Raw genomic sequence first — 22,007 nt, 5'->3', positions numbered from 1 at the left:
ACTTCTGTTTAGTTTCCCAAGTACACCTCCACATAGTATTTGGGTATTTCATAAGCCCCAGCATACTGAAATTTGTAGTTGTCCAGCATTTTTTGGTCTGGCTATGTCCACTGCTAAATAGTTTTTGAAATATTAAAAGATTAATGAGCTTGACTTGTATTTTTCAGCTGATATTATGGTAAAGTTATTTGAAAGATGGGTGTCAGATGTTTGGACAGGGGGCGCAATTTCAGTGCTTGCCCTAGGCGCTATGTTCCCTAGATACGCCTCTGACTGCCACATAAATGTTCTTCATCCAGACCCTGGAAAAGGTAACTCTTCTGAAGTCGCCATGTCGACACCGATGCATGGTGGGGAGCAGAATAAAGAAATAAGTTGAAGGGATTATGTGATAGAGCACACCCATTGCAGAGCCAAGATACCTCTTCCCATGCTGATAGCGTGCGCTCAGATACCGGACAACAGGTGTGAGACTCCCATGCCAGATGTTGCCCTGTGCTATCCACACCTAGAGCTGATCAGACATTATCTGCTCCCACTCATAGCAGATGCCCAGATGATCCTACTCCTGTTGGGAAGAGACATTCCTGAAGTTCTCCAGGTATGCAGCCTGCATAACAGTCCTTATAGAACAACAATGCATCACCATAGAGGCTTCAGTGATGAAGCAGGTGTCATGTTTCATAACAGGCCTTCATTGCATAAGAGTCAGCAAAGATTTCTCTGCAAACTCAAGTCACAAGCCTCCCATGGTGAGGAGCCAGAGACAAACGACCCGGCAGCAAAGTATTCCAGACGTCCACCCATGACAACAGGTTGGGTCTCTCAATAGAGGAGCAAGGGTTCTTGAAGACAATCTATCTATCATCTATCTATCTATCTATCTATCTATCTATCTATCTATCTATCTATCTATCTATCTATCTATCATTAAATTTTTGTGCTGCCTTTCATTAAAACAATCTCAAGGCAGTTTACAAAATATTAAAAACAATACCAGACTATAAAACAGTTAAACAATAAAAATATTAAACTGGAATACAAAAAACATGCACAATATGACCATAAAATACAGGACCATTTATGGACATCAAATCCATGGTAGATGGCGAGGATGACTCCAAGAGATGGGCCGCCCCACTTCCATTCCACACACCAAGACAACACCTGCCTAATAACCGAGAGTCAGCATTACCAGGGGCGTAGCTTGGTTAATGATTGTGAAATGGGGGAGACACCCAAACCAAATTAATAAAACCACTTTCTGCTTTGCTTATTTTCACTTCTGTTTTTCCTCTAAGCTACACCGTTTGGCTTGCAGCCTCTCTGTGCAGAAGGGTCAGAGCTGCAGAAATGGCCACGGGCAACCTGCTTCTGGCTTCTCTGCTCCTCTCTCTTGCTTTGGTGTTGGCCAAGGGCACTACGAACTCCGGCTTTGTGGGCAGGATCACGGAGAAAGGCCTGGATTATGGTAGGCGCTCAGTTTAATGAGGGGCGGATTCAGCTTTTTGCTGCCCATAGGCAAAAACGCTTTTGCTGCCCTTTTACCTTAAACAAAAAAGGTTTTCCTTTTTTTGTAATAAGGTAGGGGGGCAGGTTTCTCCTCACCCACTCCACCCTTGCTGCAACTGCCGCTGCCTACAGAGAGAGGCAACAAAATTTGAGAAGGGGCAAAATTTGCTGCTCCTCAAATTTTGCTGCTGTAGGCTAATGCCTCCTCGGCCTCTCCGTTAATCCACACTGAGTTTAATTCCATCTTCCCAGCAGCAACCTTGGCAGGGAGGGAGTTACCTGGTGAGTGGGTTTCTTTTTGGATCTGCAATGGGAATCTTTATATGTGACTGGAGATGAAGATAACGCATGAAACCTTCAGAGTGAGATTGCTTAGACCCAGCATCTTGCAAGGAATGTGGAAGACCCAAATGTGCCGTTCAGGCTCAACTTTGTTTAGTAGGGAGGAGGAGGAGGAGAGCCCTGACAGCACAGACGAATGCCTTCTTCACCTGCTCTCAGCCTTCTCTTTGCTTCAGCTCGCCAGGTGGGGGTTGCAGCCCTGCAGCAGAAGTTGGCCACGCTGACACTGCCTGATTTCTCTGGCTCCTTCAAGGTCCCATTACTTCCCAATATCCAATACAAATTGTACAGGTGAGACCACATGTTGCAGTCCTCTTTTTAGCGAGGCTTTTTAATGGATTATCTGCAGTGCAGCTCATATCTGCTGGGTTTTTAACTTGCTAGCTTTCAACCTTTAAATTTGGTTTTAACGAAGTCTTATTTTTCATTTAATTTTATATAGTTTTATCTGTTTGACTAATTTTGTGAACTGTGCCAAAAAGGATGGCGTGGGGGGTGAGATATAAATCTTTTCGAGAAGTTGATAAATACATATTAGGAGAATGGATTGCAACGATCTGGTAGGATCATCTAGCCCACATTTTAGCAGCTTGTTGACAAGGATGTGGAAGGAGTCTGGTCAAACGTTTTGCTGAAACCCAGTGATGCCCACAGCACTGCCATGATCACCCACACTAGTAGATCTGCTGAATCTCTGATCAGCACAGTAGGGAGTTTCTGCCCCCAGCACTCACCCCATGCAACTCACCGGCCAAAAGGTGCTGGAGGCCTCTTTGCACCCACTTGGATTGCAGCTTTAGTGAACGATTCTTTCCCTGAAAGAGCTGCAGCTCCATATGAAAAGTGAAGCCCAAAGGCAAGTCAGGTCATTCCAGCCTGACCATCACATGGCCTCATGCAGGTGATCTTTTCCCACACTAACAGCCTACCCCCATCCCCTCAACCCCTGTTCTCTTTCAGTCTGAAGATTCAGCATTTCCAGCTGCCGAGTTCAACAATAGCACCCATCCCAGATGCAGGTCTCAAGGTCTCCATCACCAATGCCTTTGCTGAGTTGACGGGTGATTGGGAGGTGAAGAGTTGGAAGCTGTGAGTCCATTATTGATTCTTGACTTCTTTTTTAATCTTCCAAGTGGTATGGGCCACATTTCCCTGAGTTTCTGCAAATGTGTTCCAGATGCTATTCTTGTGTTTTAAAAAGTGTGTGTGTACAGGGTCAAACTAATGGTCCACTAAATTCTGAACATAAAAACAGCCAGATCAGGCCCAAGGAGGTCCATCTCGTCCAGCATCCTGTTTCTCACAGTGGCCCACCAGATCCCCCCTGAGACGCCATAGGCAAGAACTGAGGGGCCATGCCCTCTCTCCTGCTGGTGCTCCCCTGCAATTGGTATTCGGAGGCATCCTGCCTCTGAGTTTGGAGGCAGTCTATAGCCACTGATAGACCTGTCCTCCATGAAGTTGACTAAGCCCCTTCTACAGCCCTCCAAGCTGGTGACTGTCACCACATCCTGTGGCAGAGAATTCCATAGGCTGATTACGCATTTTTTGAAAAATTACTTCATTTTGTCGGTCCAGATTTCCTGGCAATCTGTTGCATGTGATGACCCTGGTTCTAGTGTTGTGAGCAAGGGAGAAAAGTGTCTCTCTGTTCACTCTCCATTCTTTCCCCATTTCTCCTAGCCTCAATGGCCAGGGGAAGGCCTCAGGAAGGGGCACAAGCAGGTCACACCTAAAGGCCATGGTGCTGCTCCTGCCGCACAACCCTCAGGGGTATCTTTTGGGGACTAAATTGGCCCCAGTGCCGTTTTGCGGCACACGTGCTTCTTTGGCTTGCACGTTGGCTATTGTCTCTAAAATGGAGGTGGTACCTTTGGCTACTGTGACTCACAGGCACCTTATTGTCAGCTGAGCCCCAATATGCTGGGAACGTATACTTTGAGGCAGGAGTGGCTCGTACTAATGAGCTTGAGGGCTTTGGGGGCACCAAAGGAGGCACAGCTTCTACCCAAGGCTACATTTGCTCCTCTCTCTCCCACCCCACCCTGCCTTAGTCTTAATGAGAGCCACATTGCCTGCAGGCTGGCCATTCATCAGGTGGAGCTCAACCCCCATTGATATACCAACCTGCCTGCAGGCAGCACGGCTCTCGTTAACACTGGGTTGGGGCTGGATGGGGGAGAGAGGAGCAAAGGGAGCTCTGAGAAAAAGAGGCAACTGTGCCTCCTTTGGTGCCCCCCACCGCCAGCACAGCTCCTTAGGATGAGCCCTCCTGCTCCGAGATAGGTCAGCTCAGGCTTGAGCTGGTTGGTTTAAATGGCCTTCCCTCTCTCCAGGAAACCGTAGCTGTATTCGTGGGCCTCAAGGGGTCTCTTTTTCATTTGCCAGAGCTCAGTCCGGGAATCTGTCTGTCTGTCATTTTTCTATACCGCCTGACACATATGTATTTCTGTGTATCTTGTACATAGTCCTAGATACAACCAATATAAAACAGAATAAAAAGAATTTCACAGAATAAAAACTATATAAACAATTTAAAATGGATTTTAATTAAAAGCCTGTTCACTTGAGGGTCTTTTAAAAAGTAAGCAGAGATGGAGAAGCAGCTCTTATTTCGACCGGGAGTGTATTCCAAAGCCCTGGGGCAGCCACAGAGAAGGCCCGGTCCTGAGTTGCCACCAGAGGAGCCGGCAGTATCCATAACCGGACTTCTTCAGAAGATCTTAATAGGTGACAGGATTCATGACCAAGAAGGTGTTCTCTTAAGTATCCTAGACCCAAGCCGGTCAGGGCTTTATAGATAATAACCAGCACTTTGAATTTCACTCGGAAATGTAGCAGCAGCCAGTGCAGTTCTCTTAAAATCTGTATTATGTGGTTTGGGTTGTCCCAGAGACCAACTGGCTGCTGTATTCTGCACCAGTTGTAGTTTCCAGACTACATACTAAGGCAGCCCCATGTAGAGTGCATTACAGTAGTCAAGCCTGGAGGTTACCAGCATATGCACCAGTTTTACAGTCATTTACCTCCAGAAATGGAGGTAACTGACATCTGCTGAAAGCTGAAGCTGATAAAAAGTGATCCTGGTCACTGCCAACCTGAGAAGCCAGAGAGAGTTTTGGGTCCAGGAGCACTCCCAAGAGATGTACTTCTTTTGTGGAGTGTATAACCCCATCCAGAACAGGCTGATCTTAACCATCTCTCCGGTCTTGACCACCCACAATCAGTACCTCCGTATTATTTGGATTCAACTTCAGTTTGTTATCCCTCATCCACCCCATTACTGCCTCCAAACAGCATTTACGGAAGTTATGCTATTTCCTGATGACATTGCTATCTCCCAGTGGTTTCATGTAGATGTTAAAGAGCATTGGAGACACTATGGAGCCATACATTAATTCTCGGTTTGCAGAGCAACAGTCTTCAATTGACACCATCTAGAATCTACCAGAGTGGGAGGAACGGAACCACTGTAAAGCAGTGCCACCCAGTCCCATCTCTCTCAGGTGACACAGAAGGATGCCATCATATTGAAAGCTGCAGAGAGATCCAAAAGGATCAGCATAGTCACGCTCTCTCTGGGAATACCTGTTGGAGATCATGCATCAGGCTGACCAAGGCAGTCTCAACCCCATAGCCCAACCGAAAGCCAGTTTGAGATGGGCCGCCCTAGATAATCAGTTTCTTCCAAGACTACCTGGAGCTGAGAGGCCACCACCCTCTCAATCACCTTGCCCAGCCATGGGAGATTAGAAACAGGTTTATAGTTGCCTAACTCTGAGGGATCCAATGCAGGCTTTCTCTATGGTCTAATGAGAGTCTCCTTAAGACAAGGAGGCATTCCATCTTCTTTCAGAGGCGCATTTATGATGTTTACAAGAACCTCTCTGATAATCTGACTGTTGATACAATAAGTCAAGTTGGGCAAGGGTCAAGACAAGAGGTGGTAGGATGTATACTCCAAAGTAGCTTGTCCACATCCTCAGGAAGCACAAGCTGAAAGTGATCCAGTTTCATTGCATAACAACAATAACAACAACTTATATACCACTTTTCAACAAAAGTTTCCAAAGTGGTTTACACTTTCCCCCTGCTCAATGAAGAGAATCCCCATGTTAAAAAGGTGCCTCTTTGCCCAATTAGCAGGGGTCAGAGGAGTTGCTGGATACCTCCATAATAGACTCTGCCTTAACTGTAGAATCCAGTTTGCCCCAAATATGAGAGATTTTGTCCATGAAAAAAAGCATTAAAAGAGTCACAATGGGTAACCTATGATCCAATATTTGGATTCAAGGGGGAAGGGGGTCATACTGCTGCTACTGCTGCTGCTACTGCTACTAATATACTGCTTTTCAACAAAAATTCCCAAAGCAGTTTATATAGAGAAATAAAAATAAATAAAGACTAGCCCTCTCACAACCCTAGACAACTCCATTGAACGTGAACTCGCAGATGCATAGAAAAGAATTGCGTTTTTTTGCTGCAGAGCATAGATTTTCAAATGTCCTCTATGTTGTACTGTCAGATTTGAGTCAAGTCATTCTCCATTTGCGTTCTAGTTGTCTACCTTGCAGTATAGTGAAGTATATGCTACTGCATATATTACTGCCATATATGAAGCCGTAATCTGTCTTTACTCCTTTGAAGGATGTGCAGAGTGCTTTATCACACACTCCACCAGCAAATTTAGAAAAATGTGTTGCTCCCTAGTATGTGGGCTTTCTCCCAAAACACACCCCCACACACACTTACGGTTTTGTTTTGCTTTATGAAACTGTACACTGATAATTTAGTGGTGCAAATGCTCTGCTTGACATGCTTCCATTCAGCAAGCTCCATGGCTCATTTGACCTGAAGGCTAAACGTCTCTCCATCGATGTTGGCTTGAAGCTGGGTACTGATGCCACGGGGAGACCAACTGCTGCCACCTCGGATTGCATTGTCCATTTCATTGACGTCAACGTGCACTTTTCTGGCAAGTTGAGGTATGTATGTCGATCTTCTTTCTGCAGCATGGCTGAAGAACATTTTGCCTTGCTTCATGTTTTAAAGATACCCGCATCCATGGGCGCCATTAGGGGGTGGGCCAGGGGGCATGGGCCCCCAGTGAATGTCTCAGGGCCTCCCTCCTCCCTGAGCTCATCCAGAAAGGAAATGGAGCAGTGGAGGCAGCTGCTGAGAGTAGGGGAGGGAGCGCCTGGCCTTGGCTGGCTCTCTGTGTCCGCCATTACACATGCCGCATTATAACATTAGATACACGTGCAGTTATTTGGAGCAGGGGGGATGACTGAGTTTAATTATAAAGGTGGGAGCTGTGGGCCCAGACCCGGATCTTTTCAGTCTCTAGCAATGCCCCGGCCAGCCATCTCTTTAACATCTCCTTGCCTGGCATCTAGTCTGCTTTTCAGAAAGTCATGGCTCAGTGCTGGAATTAGTCCCATCCCAACCTTTGAGTATTGATACCAGGGGATATTGATTGATTGATTGATTGATTTGATTTGATATGATTTCTATACCACCCTTCCAAAAATGACTCAGGGCGGTTCACACAGTGAAATAATGATGGTTGTGGATCATTAAGGACTCAGGCGTTGTAATCCAAACATCACTGCAATCCTAAGGCAGGCCCTTTCCAGATGGTCATCCACTGCACCTGCCAGTCTGCAAGTTCTCAGCGGGTACTGCTGGTTGCCCCCTCCACACACTCCCACCAACTTCTGTCCTCCTTCCCAGCGTCACTTCACCTGTGGTTCAGATGCACAGCAGGGACATCATGCGATCCCCACAGTGCCCCCTGCTGGCCAGCTCTGACTTCCTTTCCCCCGTCCACCAGAAAAGTAGTAAGGCTAAGGCTAAGGGGTGGGTTCTTCTTGGGAAGCCAGAGTTGCCCTGCTGCCCTCACTCGCTGGCCTTCTCTAAACCAGTTGTGCTGTTCCACTTTTCACTTACTCCTTAGTGGCTTTGAGCCCCACCCCTCAGCCCCACCCCTCCCTATTTGCTGCATTATCTCCCTCACGCTGAGGGACCCCTGGGGAGAGGGGCGAACACAGGCCCCCTCTCCCCTAGCTGCGCCCCGGCCCCACATGGCAGCACCCCTGCAGTCTGCAGACGGAGAGCAGAAGGGCTGAGGGGGCCCTTCCCCCAGTGAATATAACGCCAAGGGGGAAGCTCCTTCTGAGAACCAGCTGCCTTCCGACGGGCAGGCATTCCGATTTGACACAGGCTCCGTGTGGTGACAGATCAGCACTCTGACATGGGCAGCAGCCCGACACTCGCCTGTTGGGAGGAGAGCTGGTCTTGGGGCAGCAAGCATGACTTGCCCTCTTTGCTAAGCAGGGTCAGCCCTGGTTTGCATCTGAAAGGGGGACTACAGTTGTGAGCCCTGTAAGATATTCCCCTTAGGGTAAGAGCATACTCTGGGAAGAGCAACTAAGGTCCCAGATTCCCTCCCTGGCAGCATCTCCAGTTAGGGCTGAGAGAGACTCTTGTCTGCAACCTTGGAGAAGCTGCTGCCAATCTGTGTAGATGGTACTGACTGAGATGGACCAATGCTCTGACTCAGTATATGGCAGCTTCCTAAGTCTAGAAGTGCTCGGAGTCCCCAGCTGAGCCCATAGTACTCGGACAGCACATCTCCCCCACCCCCACATTGGACGCCGATGGAGCGTCTCTTGGTTTTTCCAAACAAGCAGAAGGAGAGGAAGCACCAGTGAGTGGCACTTCCGGTCCTCTTGCCTCATTAGAACAGCTGAAGAAGGTGCCCTTCCTTTTCGACAGCCTCAAGGAGGCACCTGGCAGCCTCAGGGGACGTGCACCCACTTTTGACTATAATCTTCCTGAATCAGGATTCCTTGTTTTCTCCCCTCCTCTTCACAGCAGGCTGTACAATCTCTTCCACAAAAAGATCGAGTCATGGTTCAGAAAGACCATGAAAAGCAAGGTAAGCTAACCCTGGGGGTTCAGAAGTCTCTCCCCCCACCCCCATGTTTCTGCTGGGCTCAGTTTTTCAAAAGAGGCTTGTCAGCATGTGGCTCTCCCTGAAGCCCTGCCTTGTGTTCTGGGAGCGGCTCCCTCTGAAATAACCCCAACTGTATGGGGACTAGTTGTTCTTGCTCAATGAGTGGGAAAGTTTCTCTGCACATGCACAGGAACTGAAGTTCATCTGGCAGTGCTGAGCTGGGCCTCACAGTGGCCCAACAGCATTTCCAGAAACAACCTGAAGTGGTCCCTTGGCATGACAATATTTGTAGGGGTGCCCAAACAGGACCCCATGGACAAGCAGGTGCTCAGTGAGCCCAAGTGAGGCCGTGAATACATTTTCAGCATACCAGTATCACGGCACCAAAATGGGAGCAGGGGAAGGCACTGTAATAGAACTGGGAAAGGTGCAGAAGAGGGCAACCAAGATGATCAGGGGTCTAGAGCACCTTTCTTATAAGGCAAGGCTACAACACCTGGGGCTATTTGATTTAGAAAAAGACGGCTGCATGATAGAGGTCTATAAAATCATGCATGGAGTGGAGAAAGCGGATAGAGAGAAATTCTTCTCTCACACACATAACACTAGAATCAGGAGTCATCCCATGAAATTTATTGCCAGGAAATTTAGGACCAACAAACGGAAGTACTTTTTCACACAACACATAATCAACTTTTGGAATTCTCTGCCACAAGATACAGTGACTGCCAACAACCTAGATGGCTTTAAGAGGGGTTTGGGAAACTTCATGGAGGAGAGGTCTATCAATGGCTACAAGTCGGAGGGCTATAGGCCACCTCCAGCCTCAGTGGTAGGATGCCTCTGAGTCCCAGTTGCAGGGGAGTAACAGCAGGAGAGTGGGCCTGCCCTCAACTCCTGGCTGTGGCTTCCAGCGGCATTTGGTGGGCCACTGTGTGAACTAGATGGGCCTTAGGCCTGATCCAGCAGAATTGTTCTTATGTTCTTAGGAGGGCCAGTTGTGGTTGCCCACCAGCATGTTTGGTGGCGACTCAGGAGGAGAGCTGGTCTTGTGGTAGCAAGCATGACTTTTCCCCCTAGCTAAGCAGGGTCTACCCTGATTGCATATGAATGGGAGACTAGAAGTGTGAGCTCTGTAAGATATTCCCTTCAGGGTATGGAGCCACTCTGGGAAGAGCAGAAGGTTCCAAGTTCCCTCCCTGGCAGCATCTCCAAGAAAGGGCCGAGAGAGATTTCTGCCTGCAACCTTGGAGAAGCCACTCCCAGTCTGGGTAGACAATACTGTGCTAGATGGACCAATGGTCTGACTCAGTATATGGCAGTTTCCTATGTTCCTATGACAGGGCCTTCTCTAGAGCTGCCCCAGGAACCCACTTCCAAATAAAACCAGAGCCTCCCCTTCTCTGCTGGTTTTTCAACTAACCAACCAACTAACCAATCAATCAAACAGTCAATTTTATTTGTTTAGCCATAGACATAACAAAAAATGTTAAGAAATTGGATAGTTAAAAACAACATAGCAAGTCACTGGGCAGTCAAAAATACAAAGATGGACTCAGAATAACTCAGTATTGTATCAACTTGCCACATACCTTAATGGCAGAGACTAAAAAAACCTGGTGACTTTTCTTGTGATGTAGGGCCTGGTGTCAGCTAACAAAAAGTTTGCATAAAACTAGCAGACCCAGTGCAGAACATCTGCACCCTCTTCCCCAGGCGTCTGTGATGCCCACCCGGCCCGCTCCCCCCGCCCATTTCTGAACATAGGCAGCTGCCATATACTGAGTCAGACCCTTGGTCCATCTCGCTCAGTATTGTCTTCACAGACTGGCAGCAGCTTCTCCCAGGTTGCAGGCAGGAGTCTCTCTCAGCCCTATTCTTGGAGAAGCCAGGGAAGGAACTTGGAGCCTAGATGCTCTTCCCAGAGCGGCTCCATCTGGCTGGCTTTCAAGCCGGCCCGGCCCCTCCCCTTCTTCCGCCGCCTCCTCACCCTGGCGGCCAGCCCACTGCTGCCTCCCACCCACAGCTGGGCCGTCGCCATCTCCCCGCCATCACGGCCGGGCCCGCTGCCGCAGCTGCCATCTCCCCTCCACATGGCCAGGCCCACCGCCGCCATCTCCCTTTGGCTGAGCCTGCCACTGCAGCCTCCATCTCCCCACCACCGTGGCCAAGCCCGCCGCCGCAGCTGCCATTTCCCTGCTGCTGCAGCCAGGTGGCTGCCGCAGTCACCATCTCGCTGCCCCCGTGGCTGGGTCCGCCACTGCAGCCGCCATCTCTCCACCCCCACAGCCGGGCCTGCCGCTGCAGCCCCACCACCTCCCCACCACCGTGGCCAGGCCCGCTGCTGCAGCCGCCATCTCCCCACTGCTGCAGCTGGGCCGCTGCCACAGTCGCCATCTCCCTGCCCCCGTGGCTGGGTCCGCCACCGCAGCCACCATCTCCCCCTGCCAGGGCCCGCCGCTGCAGCCGCCATCTCCCCACCACATGGCCGGGCGTGCCGCCACCATCTCCCATTGCAAAGCCCGCAGCTGCAGCAGCCATCTCCCTGCCGCCGCGGCCAAGCCCCCACCACAGCCACCATATCCCCACCCCCTTGGCCAGGTCCACCACCACAGCTGCCATCTCCCTGCTGCTGGGCCTGCCACTGCAGCCACCATCTCCCCACCCCCGTGGCCAGGCCTGCCACTGCCCCAATGTGGCCGGGCCGTCGCCACCTGACCTGCTTCTCCTCGCTGCCAACAGCAGCCAACCGGCGCCCAACCCATTAGGTGCCTCCCTCGCCGGCATGCATACCCTTGCCACATCCCTAAGCATGGCTGGTGGCCGACTAAGAGAATAAAGCATAATGATGGACAAATAAATGTATCGTATAGCCCATCGTATAGAAGTCACAACAACACCATGCATGAATACAAGCTTCCACTTCCCCTGACCTACATGGACGCACACACTCTGCAGTATGAATTCCAGCCATACGAACTGTCAACACAGCAGATAGTAAAACAATAAATGCTGCAAGTGGAAACGTTTTCCACGTCTGATCTCTGTCAAGTTTGATAGATAAGGTGCAGGGAATGAGGAAGCAAAATGATGAGGACAACTATAAAGAGGAGAACAATATTTCCTGGCAGAGGGCAGTGTCTCTTGGCTGTCTATCTAGAAGCCCTTGCCTTAGACATGTTCTAGCTTTATTGGAACTGCAGGTGCAGCTAGGAAAATTCTGCTTCCTATCGCAACAATAAGTCAATCTTAATTTTTTTCCTAAGAGCTGAAATTCAGAATCAAACCAATGATTCAACAGGTTTCTTTTTCTAACTGGTTGTTTCGGAGTGAGCAAGTCTTTTAGTGCCTTTGTCAGGAAATCAACGTTTGTGTTTATTTCACCAGGGAAGTCAGATTGTATTATAGTAATGTGTAAGGCAAGAAAATTGCTGGATGTCAAACTCTTGGCTATATTGTTGTCCACTGTTGCATTCCGTTTAACGCGTCTATGGGTCACCTGGACTGGTTCAGAATACTGGACAGGTATTTCCTGATGGGCATGTCCAGTATCAGGTATCCTGATAGACAGAGTAAGAGGCTAATGATCCCTCTCAGGCTGCTGATCAATATAAAAGTCAGATACAAGCTTAACTGCAGAAATATATGGCCATATAATCGATTACATGGCTACTATTCCTTGAAATATAGATATACTCCCCCTTAGGATAGTGCCAGCCTCTGCTGATTTTTAAGAAAGAGCTGAAGATGTACCTTTTTAATCTGGCCTTTTAGTAAATACATTTAAAAGTTTATATTGAGGTTTTAAATGGTTTTAATCATAATTGCGAGAAAATTTGCAACGCAATAATTTTGCATTCGGCATGCCATGCTGATTTCCAGATTTTGGAGCATTCCGATTTCAGATGTCTGGATTAGGGATACTCAACCTGTATTGGGTGGTATTAAAATACGCAAAATAAATAAGTGGGTATTTAGTCTGTTAAAACTCCCTTGCTGACAGGGCACACCTGATTTTAGTAAAGAGCAGAGCAGAACTTGATTGATTGACTAGTTCCCTAATACAAAGTACATGAAATGTAGGGGCGGCCCTTTCATGAGGCCAAGTGAGGCAGTGGCCTCAGGTGGCCGTTTACTGGGGTGGCCCGTTGCCCCCAGCCCCTGCTATCAAAGCAGCTCTTTTCTCGGACCAATCTGGCACTGGCAAGGTTTGTGAAGACCACCTCTCCTCACACTCCTGGCAAAGCCTGCAAAAAGCATGAGGAGGGACGAGGGGGCTGCTGGGCAGTTTACACACTCAATGCAATTTAAAACAACCAACACTAATAAAACTTTAAAATGATTAAATCCATTTAAAATCACAAGATAAACTTTCAAAGCCTGTGAGAGCTATGGGACAGGACAGTATTTGGCAACTTGCTTCAGGTGGCATGAAAATTTGGGCCACCATTGACTAAATACCGAAGGGCATGTCTTGATCTTAATTCTTGTGTTAGTTAAAATAGCACCACGGGACAGATCCCTGCCCCAAGGGGGTTCCAGTCTAGAGAGTGACACAGGAAAAACAACCAAGGAAGGGGAGGGAAATAGAGGCAGGAGAAGGAGAAGCAGGAGAAGGAGAAGAAGCCAATGCTTCAGTTGCACTTCCTGGAGCTTTGTTACAGCAGGGAATGGGGCCTAAGCGGTTGTGCCAAAGCGGCACAGAAAACGTGGCATTTCAGAGGGCATTTGCAGGAAGTCAGAGAGGAGGGATCACGGCAGTGGCCTGGGAGACAGCCAGGGAGAAAGGGCTGAGATGTCTGGGGGAGGAGGGGAGCTTCTGATGGCTGAGGTTGGTGGGGTCCAGGAGTGTCATGGCAGGTGGGACTGAGAGGGTCAGGAGGGCCAAGGCCAGGGAGGGCTTAGTTTGAAGGTGAGGACAAGGAGCTTGTGCTGGAGCCGGGAGCAGACAGGAAGCCAGAAGGATTCTTTTAATGTCTGAAAAGTTCAGTATGCCTAGTTGAACATAGACAGTTAGTGTGATTTCACTATGAAATAAAGCAACCACCAGGAATTAGGCACCCTGCCTTTCCAGAAGTGGCTAACTGATTGCAGCATTTAACCAGGAGAGTTAACCAGGATCTGATCCTGATTATGGACCCCGATTAAATGGTAGCCAACATGAGCGATTGAAATGGGATAGCCTGGAAATTCCCGGCTCTCATGACATGTTCAGTGGGAACACGCTGGGTTCTATGATCACAACTAACTCCTGAATCCCAGTAGTGCTCATTGTGAGAATGCAGCCGAGGAAATTTTTAAGGTGAAGAAGGCAGTTTGATCTGGCGCTCCTGCCAGGGAGGGCTTCATTCTCATGGTCTTTCTTCTTTTTCTCCCAGGTCTGTGAGGAGGTGACCAGCTCTGTCAGCTCCAAACTGCAGCCTTTTCTGCAGACTCTGTCAGGTATGAGACAGCTGATGCAGGGGCAGGTAACAAGCAATGGACCCACTAATTGTTTTCATCCCGATGTGGAGTGAGTCACAGCCCAGGTCATGCAAATGGCCTGTGTGCATGTGCGGCAGCCCAAAAATGGCCATTGTGTGCACAAACAGAGCTTGAACAGCTCCCAATTAGGTCAAAACAGCCAGGGGAGATTTTTGGGGAGGCCAGTGGAGAGAAGAGGACCCGCCAGACCACCCCCACCCCACACAGGTGCAGTTGCAGCCTCCAAGGCTGCCGAAGCCCTCAGTGGGAGTAAGGCAAACCTTTTTTTACACATTTTAATGGCACCTTTCACCCCTCAACTGGGCCCAAACTGGCCTAGGGGGGTTGGTTCAACCTCAAGCCGAACTGGGCCCATTTTGGTTCCATGTCAAGTCCATCTCCCAGACAGGTTTTAATCTGCTCAATGGTTTTAATTCAAGTTTTAACAGAATCATATAGATTTTAGATATTAATCCTTGTATTTCATGGCCACTTTCTATCACCAATGTCTCAAATGGAATTCCCAGAAGCAAATGGAATTCCCAAATTAATCAAGTTTTCTCCGAATGGTTTAACTCAAAGAATGGAGAATTACTTAAGGAAGGGCTTTTGGATGCATTGACCAAAAGAGACTAAAATGCCCATATTCTTGAGAAGTATGAGGTTCTCACAAGATCAATTAAATCTCTACTAATTAAAGATCATCATGCCAAACCTAAAAAGAAAACTGGCCACTCCAAAAAGTGGTTTGACCAAGAATGCATAAGGACAAAAAAGCATCTTGTCATGCTCTCAAAATATGCTATTCTTTACCCGTCTACACACATACATTCAGAACTGTCTAAAAAGAAAAAGGAGTATAAAGCTCTCCTTAGAACCAAGAAAACGATTGCTACTCAAAAGGAATGGCTATCCCTGACAGAAGCAGCTAGGAAAAATGATTCAATAAATTTTTGGAGGCTGATTTCATTATCTCAAAACAAGGTATACTCTGAACAGGTCTGTCCAATTGCCCCGAATTATGGGAATCACACTTTCAGGAACTTTATAGCAACCACACATTCAAACCCCAGATTGACCTACATGTAGTTACTTTACCTTCCTGGCCTACGGTCTCCACCTACGAGGTGGAACAACTAATTACGCAGCTGAAGGGTGGAAAAGCACCCGGGAACGATTGCATCCCTCCAGAACTATTAAAGACTCGTATAGACTGGTGGGCCCCAGCATTGGCTCTCTTGTTCACCTATATAGATCAAACTGCACAACTCCCTCAGGAGTGGGGCTCAGCCATGGTGGTCCTGATCTATAAAAGAGGCAATAGGGAGGATCCCTTTAACTACAGGCCAATTAGCCTTTTGAGTATAATAGGTAAATTGTACGCCAAACATCTGTGTGTAAAACTTTGCTCTTGGATGGAGCAGGAGCATATAATCCATGATGAGCAAGCAGGTTTTAGACCTAATAGATCGGTTATGGACCATTGCTTAATTCTACAACAACTTGTGGACAAACAAGTTAGGGTCCATAAAAGACCCCTGTTTGCCACTTTTGTGGACCTTAAAATGGCCTTTGACTCAATTTCAAGGAATTTACTATGGACCAAATTGGCCGGTACATCTATAGATCAAAGGCTTCTATTATTGCTCATTAAGCTTCATGAGAACTCCTCTTTAAGAGTATGTTTAGACACTGCCGGCAATTTCACCAATCCAATTCCAACTGAGAAAGGTGTGCGGCAAGGGTGTGTGTTGGCCCCTTATTTATTTAATCTTTATATCAACAACCTGATTAAACGTCTGCAAAATGTTGATATCCACGCACCTAAATTAGCCAACAAAAAGATGTAGACGGATGATGCGGTCATTTTATCTCAAACCAGGGTCGGGCTCAAAAGAGCTTTAGATGTTCTATCATCATATTGCCAAGATGCCACTTGAAGATCAACCATAACAAATCTAAAATGATGTGCTTTAAAAATAACCCAAGGAAATTTACATGGACCTTGGATGGACATAAATTAGAACGGGTCAATCAAATAAAATATCTTGGGTGGTTTTTCAACAAAACACTGGGAAAACGGCACACATGAGAATGGTAGCTGACTCAGCAAAACTCAGTGTGGTGGCAATTAACAGATTTTTCAGAACACAGGGAGCGGGTTTCATTCCTGCGGCTTTAAAACTGTATTCAGCAAAGGTTATCCCTCAGCTCTTATACGGGATCCAACTGGGACCTTATGCGAACTTTGACATGCTAGAAAGAATTCAGTCTGGCTTTTTGAGAGCTATTTTTGGGACTACAAGATGCACCTAAAATGTAACACTGCGCATGGAGGCTGGCCTCATAAAGATCGAATCTCGTGCCTGGCTTTTAATAATTTATTTTTGGTTGAGAGTCCACCTATGTCCGGTGGGCCTAATTCCTCAGTTTTTATCATTAATTCCACAACTGCAGTGGTGTACTGTAGTTAGTAAAAAGCTTGCTGCTCTAGGAATAGACCCTGAACAATTGCTGGAGTTAGACTTGGCAAATGCTAAAAGAATAGTAAAACAGCGTTTGACAGATATTGAATTGCAAAATAACTGGACCTCTTTAACAGAATTCTATAAAGGAGTAAGAACTAGATGGGATCTTTCACCAGCAAACTATTTATCCCATATAACACTCAGCAAATTCCGGTGGGCATTTACAAGGGCAAGAACAAATTCTTTTCCCTCTGCATTATTAGCTGGGAGATACAATGGTGTTCCCCTGGAAGAATGCTACTGTAGATGTGGCAGTAGGGAAATAGAATCCATTGAGCATATTCTATTATCCTGTAAAATTCATAGACAACTGAGGGAGCACTTAATTTTACCTCTGGTCTGTAAACAGCTGGATCAATCTGCTGAACAACTTGTTAAATTTCTACACTCTGATGAGGATGTTTTAAATTTTAACTCTGTAGCCAAATTTTGTTACAGTGCTCTTAAGATGTATAAGGAGAACCTATAGAGTTTCTCATAAATTTGTTTTGCCTTTTGCATGTATGGATCGTTTGGTCTAGGACCGTAAATAAAACCTGACTTGACCTGACCAACGTCTCAAAATTGGTCAAATCTCTATCAGCCATAGATAACATCTGGGGTGAAGATAGAACTGACTTCCGTTGTATCAACTGAAACCTCGACCAATTGTGTTCCATAAAAAGTGGCTTTGATTGAGTGTTTATTTGATTGAGAGTATACCTTTATGGTATACATCTCTCAATCTCACTAACTTATTCCAAGGTCTTTTTATTCTACCAATTATTTCTATAATTTTGGGATGGAATATTACTGGGGTAGCTGTCTGTAGTCTTGATTTGCACCCAGAAAGTTGGAGGCTTTTGTGTGTGAGAGAGAAACCTGAACTCTGTCAGATCTCTACAAGAGTCGCATTTGCCTCTTTAGTACCACAGTTTTTTGTATCTTCAGAATATTTTCTCTGATCAAATATCTGTTGCCGCACAAGAAGGGGCAACTATTGGTGCCAGGGCTGCCTGAAAGGGGTGGCTAAGGGACAGTTGCCCAGGGCCACAAGATTGCAGACACCCTCACCACCCCTCCCCCCAACACAGGCATGGGAATTCTTCTAGTTCCCTCAAGGACAGAATAATATATTCATTATGGTGGTGGCAGAAACTTTATTTGTCCTGGGTCCCACACAAGCTAGAGAGAGCCTTGATGAGTGCGGTCCCTGGGAAAACATTGCATCTCACGCCATCTTTTCTTTTGCAGTTACAGCAAAAATTGACCATGTGGCTGGGATTGATTACTCCTTGGTTGGGCCTCCTGTTGCTACAAATAGTTCTCTGGATCTGGATCTAAAGGTAGGATCAGAGGACAGACAGAAACAAGAGGGTGAGACCTTTGGTTGCCAGGTTATTCTCATGGAGGTCTTCCGTACCTTGAGGACCTCATGAAATGTGGAAATTTGCCTGTCTCTTCCCTTCCCTTTTTTCCTCCCTAATGCCATTAATTCCTGACTTATTTGTACAGTGCCCAGCAGTTTTACATATTCAAAAACTGTTTATTTCAGTGCACAGACCCTAAAAACAACAAACAACTAAAAAGCATTAATCCAATCAAATTGTACAGCAGAGCTAAATTAAAAAAAACAACCAACCCACATAATTAATGCAATATAAAATTGAACTACACACAACTTGGCCTTTCTAAATATTTCTGACCTTGTTCTAATACCTGCTACAAGAAACTTTGCTATATATTCTGTCATTGATGGCAAAACATTTAGTCTGGACATAGAAAAATCTTTTCTGTACTTGGGAATATTTAATATTGAAACGTAACATGCAGGGTGCAATTCAGCTTTAGGCTGTAGACCACAATATCTTCATAAACAGACCCATCTTGCAGAAGCAATTGTATCTGAAAATGAATATCTAAATGTCTCTGCTTAATACAAACATTTGCTTCCTCTAGCACCAGTGGATTCAGTTGAGATAGTGAATAGTCAGTTGAATTGAGATTATCTTATCATTAATACATTTCAGCCATAATGAAACATAGCTATCAAATAGAATCAAAGATAAATAACCAAGAGTGACTGGAGATTCTAAAGTATAAATTCCTGCTTCCGTGCTTAATTCTACTCTGGAGACCCATCTTGGGACCCAGAAAATCTTTCTCAAAAGATGGAGGATGATCTTGAGGAGGGGAGGAGCTGGACACCTGATTTGGGGAGTCTGTGTTCCTACACAATGAGGTGATTCTCATGATCAGCCAAAATCGAGCTAAGGGAGCCTGCGATTTAAAAGGTCTCCCATCTTTTAATATGTCTGAGCAATGTGAGCGCCATGTTCAGGCCAGGCCCTGCAGAAGGTTGCCAGGCAGAGATGTGAGAGGCCGGGAGTGGGCTGTGCCTGTGGCTGTGGGGCAGAGAGAACAAGGATGCGAGGAGCCTGATGATACCCCAGTCCTTCCCATTTGGGAATTCTTTGCCCCAGCTGAGGCGTTTGCGCACAGGCTGAACTTCCCCCTGCCTGCTGCCAGTTCCGGAAGAGGCCCAGGCTGAGGCACTAGACCTGTGGTGGGTCCCTTGTTACCAGGTGGTGGTGCACGATCAGTGGTAGTGGAGGCTGGTGGTGTGAGGGAGGAGGTAGAGGGCAGGGAGGATGTGACGGCTGCCAGTGGCACAGCCAGATTCTGCCTCCCTCTTGGGACCCTTCCACATATTGTTTTGCTGCTCAGTGGGGCCCCCTCATGAAGCCCAGGCAGCCGTGTTGGGGTTCAGTGGTGGGTCCTCCAACTCTGGCTCCGATGAGGAAGGGTCTGCTGAGGTAGTAGAGAGGCCTGCCTCTCCTCTGCCTGAGCCGGGCCCTTCTTCCACCACGCAGGGTGGGAGGGGGGTGGGTAAAAAGTGGGCAGGCATTGGAGGCAGCCCCCCATAGAACTGCAGTCACCCAGGAGCAAGAGGCTAAAGAGGGCACCTAGGGTTCCGGATGCCTCAAAGGGTAGCGGTGTCTGGCGGCATTTTGAGGTGTATGAAAGTGCCCCGAACCATGCCCGCTGTGTCAACTGCAGGGCACAAATCAGTCAGGGCAAGGATCTCAAGCACCTAGGTACAACGCCCATGTGGCGGCACATGGAGCGTCATTACTTAGGTCTCCTTGGCCTTGTTGGCAGTGCTAGTGCACCTTGTGTGCCTGCAAGTAGTGTGGACAAGGGTGGTGTGCCAGCTGCCAAAAAAAGCAGGCAACACTGCCAGTCTAGCAGTGGACACAGTTGTCCGGCAGTAAGCATGCTGGTCAGGTGGACCATCATCACCTCACCCGCCTCATAGGGGAGATGATATCCACCGACGAACAACCTTTTCAGATGGTCAAGAACTCCAGTTTCTGCTGGATTCTCCAGTACCTTGCTCCCAACTACATTATCCCCTGAAGGACAATGTTCAGTCGGAACATGGTCCCCTCACTGTACTGATGGTGCAGGGAGATTGTGTCAGCCAGGCTGCGTGTGGCCCCGCTTGCACCAGCATGCATTTCATGACTGACCTCTGGACCAGTGTCAGTGGAATGCACGCTGCTTTCCTGGCCCTTGCTGCCCACTGGTGGGGCCCGGAGAGAGAGGGGACCTCCATGTGTGCTGCCTCTGGCTCCAGCGCATCTCCCACTGCACTACAGCACAGGTGGGCCATTTTGCCTGTGGAGACCATGGACACGAGGCACACTATGGAGGAGGTGGTGGCCGTACTTGGCCGCCAGATAGAGGAGTAGATTGGCGGGTGTCCACATCTCTCCTGGGGCTTCATTGTTACAGACAATGGTTCCAACGTGACCGCTGCCTTCAAGATAGTCATGGGTTGTGTGAACATATGGTGTATGACACACATGCTTCACCTGGCTGTCAGGTATGCCCTCGGCCTTAGAGAGATGAAGGCATCCAAGGATTAGGGCCACATCTTGCAAGGTGCTGCTGCTGCGTCTTCCACGGCCACACTTGCCGAGAAGTCTCGCAAGCTGGCCAGCCCTTTCCACCACAGCAAGAAATCCAGGCGCCTGCTTCGCAAGAAGCAGGCTGACCTCTGGCTTCCATGCCATCTCATACCAATGGATGTAGAGACATGGTTGGACTCCACTTTCCTCCTTTTCCAGCACCTGCTGGAGCAGGAGAGAGCCCTTGGCACCCTGGCGAGGGACGAGTCCTTGGCTGTGTGCAACCTGTTGAATTCAGAGTGGAAGCACATGTCTGAGGTGGCGTTGGCACTCAAGCCCTTCCAGCTTGCATGTAGGGCTTGTGTGCCTACACCACTGCCTGAACCAGGAGCTGCTCACAGCTTTGGGTCTTGAGAAGCTGATGGGCGAACTCCAGATTTCTCTGACCATGCCAGAGGGTTGTGTTCTGGCTGGAAGGCTAAAGTCTGGGGTGGCCAAGCAGCTTGTTGATGAGTTGGGCAGCATGGAGGAGTATGTTGTCACTTGTCTCTGCGACCCGACCATTAAGGGCGATGTCGTGAGTGCCAGCGACTTGCCCAAGTGGAGTGAACTCCTGGTCCAGAGAGTTAGGGAGGAGGAGATCATTAGGGCCAGGAGAGACCAGGAGGGTGGTGGTGGTGCGGACGTGACTCCCCTCAAGTAATCCGCATCCAGCAGCAGCGTGGGTGGATAGGCGGCGTCAGCTACCCCTTCCCCTTCCTCTTCCCAGTTCAGCAGCATGGCATCCCAGGCAGTGGCACCAATGCAGCAGGCACTTCCTCCCGCTGTGAAATCCGCCCAGCGGTTTCAGTGGGTATGCCTTGGCGCCTTGCCTGGTTTGTGGGAGGCTCGACCTGCTAGGCCCTCCAGTGCTGAGCAATGTGTTGCTGAGTACCTGTAGGAGCCTGTGGAGGAAGACACCTTGATGGACCACACACAGTACTGGGTTACCTGCCGCCAAGTCTGGCTGGAACTGGCGATGGCTACTGTGTGCCTCCTCTCCTGCTCACCAACCAGTGTGCAGCACGAGTGGGTGTTTTCACATACCGCGAACGTGGTAACACCTTCTCAGTCCCGGTTGGACTCTGGTCTGGTGGAGCAGTTGGTCTTCCTTAAGTCAACCTCCCCTTGCTTGGCTACCCCGAGCTGCAGGTTGAGCTGGGTGAGAGATTACTGTGATTGGCCCATGGTTGGTCACCTGCCTAGCTCATCCTCTGCTCATCCCTACCCTCCTCCCTTCCACCTCTGTCTGAGCTGATGTGACAGCTGACT

The 22,007-nt window shown here is 48.2% G+C and overlaps 1 protein-coding gene across 1 annotated transcript in view; it reads left to right on the top strand.

The window, feature by feature from the left end:
* Window positions 1-1,353: 1,353 nt before the first annotated feature.
* Window positions 1,354-22,007, top strand: part of LOC128322251 (bactericidal permeability-increasing protein-like) — a 32,830-nt gene continuing 12,176 nt past the window's right edge. Inside the window, exons 1-7 of the mRNA XM_053243167.1 lie at window positions 1,354-1,471; window positions 2,031-2,145; window positions 2,815-2,943; window positions 6,684-6,839; window positions 8,731-8,794; window positions 14,191-14,254; window positions 18,037-18,128. Of these exons, the coding sequence (XP_053099142.1) occupies window positions 1,354-1,471; window positions 2,031-2,145; window positions 2,815-2,943; window positions 6,684-6,839; window positions 8,731-8,794; window positions 14,191-14,254; window positions 18,037-18,128 (738 nt within the window). The remainder of the gene's footprint in view (window positions 1,472-2,030; window positions 2,146-2,814; window positions 2,944-6,683; window positions 6,840-8,730; window positions 8,795-14,190; window positions 14,255-18,036; window positions 18,129-22,007) is intronic.

Source organism: Hemicordylus capensis, chromosome 4, assembly GCF_027244095.1.
Source record: "Hemicordylus capensis ecotype Gifberg chromosome 4, rHemCap1.1.pri, whole genome shotgun sequence".
NCBI lineage: Eukaryota > Metazoa > Chordata > Lepidosauria > Squamata > Cordylidae > Hemicordylus > Hemicordylus capensis.
The sequence above is the reverse complement of the archived record's forward strand: the minus strand, read 5'-3'. Positions and strand labels throughout refer to the sequence as shown.